The sequence below is a fragment of the Bombina bombina genome, chromosome 4 (genome assembly GCF_027579735.1).
Source record: "Bombina bombina isolate aBomBom1 chromosome 4, aBomBom1.pri, whole genome shotgun sequence".
Taxonomy (NCBI): Eukaryota; Metazoa; Chordata; class Amphibia; order Anura; family Bombinatoridae; genus Bombina; species Bombina bombina.
The window spans coordinates 98,645,466-98,650,009 of record NC_069502.1 but is presented as its reverse complement, the minus strand read 5'-3'; the positions used below and the strand labels follow the sequence as shown (position 1 = coordinate 98,650,009).

The 4,544-nt window shown below is 27.0% G+C and overlaps 1 protein-coding gene across 4 annotated transcripts in view; it reads left to right on the top strand.

The window, feature by feature from the left end:
- TFAP2B (transcription factor AP-2 beta) overlaps window positions 1-4,104 on the top strand; it is a 26,308-nt gene extending 22,204 nt beyond the window's left edge. For all 4 annotated transcript variants that reach the window (XM_053709558.1, XM_053709559.1, XM_053709560.1 and 1 more), the window contains exon 7: window positions 904-4,104. In XM_053709558.1, the coding sequence (XP_053565533.1) occupies window positions 904-1,204 (301 nt within the window). In that variant the 3' untranslated portion in view covers window positions 1,205-4,104. The remainder of the gene's footprint in view (window positions 1-903) is intronic.
- The last annotated feature ends 440 nt before the right edge of the window (window positions 4,105-4,544 follow it).

Genomic DNA, 4,544 nt, shown 5'->3' with positions numbered 1-4,544 from the left:
TGTATATTTACAAACGTGTATATATATATATATATATATATATATATATATATATATATATTATGCCAAATACAGATGTCAAATGCTATTTGGACAATTAGGACATAGAAAACCAATTAAACACAAATAATAAAAAAATAAATAAAATATACACCCAAATAGATGCATTCTAATAATTAAATATAGTTATTTAATTAAAAATGCAATACTGGTGTGTTCAAAATAAAATTAAATCAAATATAGTAATAATAATAATAATAATTTATTAATAATACTTTTTAACAGATATGTATGGTATACATTAAATGTTTAGAATTAAATGTAGAATTAAATGTAATATTTAATGTAATATTTAATGTAATTTTATTTATTTTAAACATTTACATAATTTATTTAAAACTGTAAAATTATTCTATTTTTATTATATTATGGTTGATTTTTTTATTGACAAGTTTTGTTGGAGTGTTCTGTTTCTTGGCTACTACATACTGTATGTTTAATTTTTTAAAATAATATAGAAGTGAGCAAATTATTTACAACCAGTCAGAATACATTTAATGAAGGATAACTGACAGGTGGGTTAAAGTTAGGTCATTTCAAAGTCAGTGTAAATTGATTACATTTTTTAAATGTCAGATTTATGAGAATAATGTTACTTTTGCCTGATATTGTGACCTTTTTTAACTCACCTTATTTTACTTTCTCCAACAAACATTTTTTTACACAAATGATTAGGGAAGGTGGCAGCTTTTAGGGTAGATCTTAAAGTAATATATATATAATTGTAAAAGAGTACAATTTGATGGTTGCCAGGAATTATTTATAAACAATATAAATATTTTAAAATTTGAATGCAGTATATTTTCTAGACCTAACACTCTATAATTTTCTTCCCTCTTTTAGGCAACTCTGCAAAGAGTTCACAGATCTATTGGCACAAGACAGAACACCTATAGGTAACAGTAGGCCAAGCCCAATATTGGAACCTGGAATACAGAGTTGCTTGACTCACTTCAGTCTAATCACCCATGGCTTTGGGTCTCCAGCCATCTGTGCTGCTCTCACAGCTCTTCAAAACTACCTTACTGAAGCCCTCAAAGGGATGGACAAAATGTTTTTGAATAACAACAGTTCTAACAGACACACATCTGGAGAAGGACCGGGTAGTAAAAATGGAGACAAGGATGAGAAACACAGAAAATGAAAGCAACATACACTTTGACATCTTTCATTTTAGCTTTAAAAAATATTGAACTTGATTTGGAGAAAAAAATACATATATAAAGATATATCTATATCAGATTGAGCCTTCTTGTAAACACACCATTTGAGGATGCAAGCACACAATGGGACAACTCAAGCTCAATGTCAGTGGAGTGGACATAACACCTGCAAGCTGAGTATTCATTTTTAACAACAAGAAAAATCATATATAGAACCCAACCCAACATATACTATTAATTTATTGGAGAATTATTGGATGAACTTTCTTATTTCCTTGGTTTCTGAGACGCACATCCACTATTAAATGTTTTTTCTTCAGATTTAAAAAAGGATAATACAAATCAAGAAGATAATATTTTTGAATCCATCAAAACCTTGTTAAATTGTCAGGAAATTCTGATAAACTTTGTGCATTGGACAAGGAAAGTGACAAAAGGACATGTGTATTTGTAACCCCTTAATCACTGGAGTTTTCCATATCCAATTCTTTTAATACTTGCTTAAACTCAAGAACATGTATTTGATGTAATATATGTGGTTTGACAGTAAATCAAATATCTTACCAAGCATATTTTTCTTGGTAAAATATTCATCTCCTCTCCTGTATAAAATGTTTTTTTTTTTTTGTTCTACTTGCAAGAGTTTTTTCCCCCAGTTTCATTCAGAAGTGAAATGCAGTACAATACTTTTTATATTTTTCAGTGTGTGTGTATGTATGTATGTATATATATATATATATATATATATATATATATATATATATATATATATATATATATATATATACACACAAAAATAATACAATCTGAGGGATGGAAATAGAAGAAGATAACAAAATTATGTGTGAATGCTATGAAGACATACAAAAACAACACCTGGAAAATAATATTTTCCATTTTCTTTAATCATAGATATTGAACTGATACCTTAAAGGGTACTAAATTTATTTACAAATGTCACTTCTGGTAAAAACAACAGAGTTCTAATTTTGATTTTCCAGTTTTTTGGAGATCTAATCTAGTAGCTCTGTGTATTCTCTGAATTCATGACATATCATCAGATAAATAGCAACTTCAGTATGTCACTATTGAATATACATTTTTTTACCATTGCCATAAAAAATGCAATTTTTTTTAAATAAAAATAAAAGGAAAAAAGAATATTATCATGAATGGGCATATTCTGGTGAATTAATAAAAGTCAAAATAATATTTATAAAAATAACTTTCTCTCTCATAATTGAAGTCCAATGAAACATCCAAACAATTATATCAGTATATTAATATTCCCCTTTAATGACATGAATTCTCTTATCTAAAAAGCAGATATTTGTTTATCTTAAAGACCATTCTATATACACAATTTTGATTTATTCAAAACCGAGAATAAAGCAATTTAGACCACAAAAGCATTTTTAAGACAATTTACCACTTTTTTTAATTTAAAGTTCTTCAGATTTCTACTGTATATTAAATTGCCTTGTGTTACTTTAATAATAAATTATTAAATTATCCTAGATCCAAAGAATTATTGAGAAGAAATTAAATAAAATCATTTCTTCCAAATTCTATGTTATTATAAGGATATATTATGTTCCTATACTTTTAATTACCATCTACTTATGTTTGGAAATTGCCCAACTTTATGTTTTAGTAGAAATATTATTACATAAATATGCAATAAGCATCAATTAGCAGTAATGATAAATCTCCACTCATTTTCAATCCTTATTTTGAACTGTAATATGTACAGTGCTGCATATGGTTCACTATAAAATTAATTAAACAAATTAGGTAATATGAATTCAGACAATGTGATGTGTAAAGTAAACTGTCAAACAATTTAAGGTTTCATTTATAAATAATTGGAGCCATATTGTTTTCTATGTATTTCACAGTTCATTATACTTGAGATTTTTTGTTGTTGCTTTATTTTGTTTAAAAAATACATTGTACTTTATGTTTAAAGATGTTCCATACATTTCATGTCAAACTTATATAATGAAAGAAAAACATTGGCAAATTCTTAAGCTGCATCTTAAGTCAATTTTATTATTTTCTAGAAAAATATTAGAGGCTTATCTTACTTTGGTAATACACATGTAATGAAACTAAAACCTTCCCATTTATTTGAAAATGAAAAAAAAAAACAAATCAGATTTTTATTTTTTAAATCCTCTATAGGATTGCTAATTCTAAGGGGACACAGGAAGCATTTTTTCAATTGTTCATATTGAAAGAATATTTATGATAATGATTACAAGAAATGCTATGTAAAAGCAGTTAACAATTATATTAAAACTATCTGGAAATGCTAGTTGATAAGGAAATCCTTGCTGAATAGGTGGACTAGCATGACATAAAAGGTCTTTTTCAGCACATGAACCTCAGCTTAAAAAACAAACAAAAAAAAAACCTAAATGCAAGGGATAAAAATGCTTTCCATATTCATGTGCTTCCCAATATGATGTGTTTTGTTTCTTCTATGTGCCAACAAACATTCACACAAAAACAAACATAACAGCTAACAAGTCTATCTACCATTGTGGTACTGTCACAATCATTTTAGACAATCCACCAGTGAATTTAAAGAGGTCCGATTAGTATTTAGAAAGAATAAAACAGGTGGGAAATCATGTTCAGTTTGTATATATTTATTTATGCTTAATTTAACAGGAATTTGTATATATGGCGAGTAAGTAATTGGGTTTATTTATCTGTGAGTTTGTATATCTGTGAATGGGTGAAAAAATGCTTGACTTTAGGTAGTCTCTTTACTTTTTCTGTTCCTTAGACAAATTATTATAGTTAATGGATAGAACCGATTCTTGTCCAGTGCTGATCTGATTTACATTAATAAAAATGTTGTGTTTTTGTTGTATGTTCAGATTCCGTTTTTTTATGTGATACTGTTATATACTGCAGAGGAACATTATGAAATATTTTCCTAGCAAATCATAAAATGGAAAATGTCTAACGAGAAAAAAAAATATGCAATCAATTCTTCTTAATTCAACCAGTATACTATGCAGACTACAAATCAAATATGATTTAGTCCAATGGATAATGAAGAAACTGTGAAATATGTTTCTTTTCAATCTTTAGGCAAAAGATTATTTTTATTTCCAATACTATTTTAAAACAGTATCAGAACTGCATTTAACCTTGCAAAAAAGATATGCTCACCACTAAAATGAACACACATACATATATACATATCCAAGAACTGTGAGTTTTTTATTGTTGTTTTTTTTATGTGCCTAATTGATATACCATGTTTAATTATTTATTTGCTTACTTATGAACTTAGTATCAGGAATA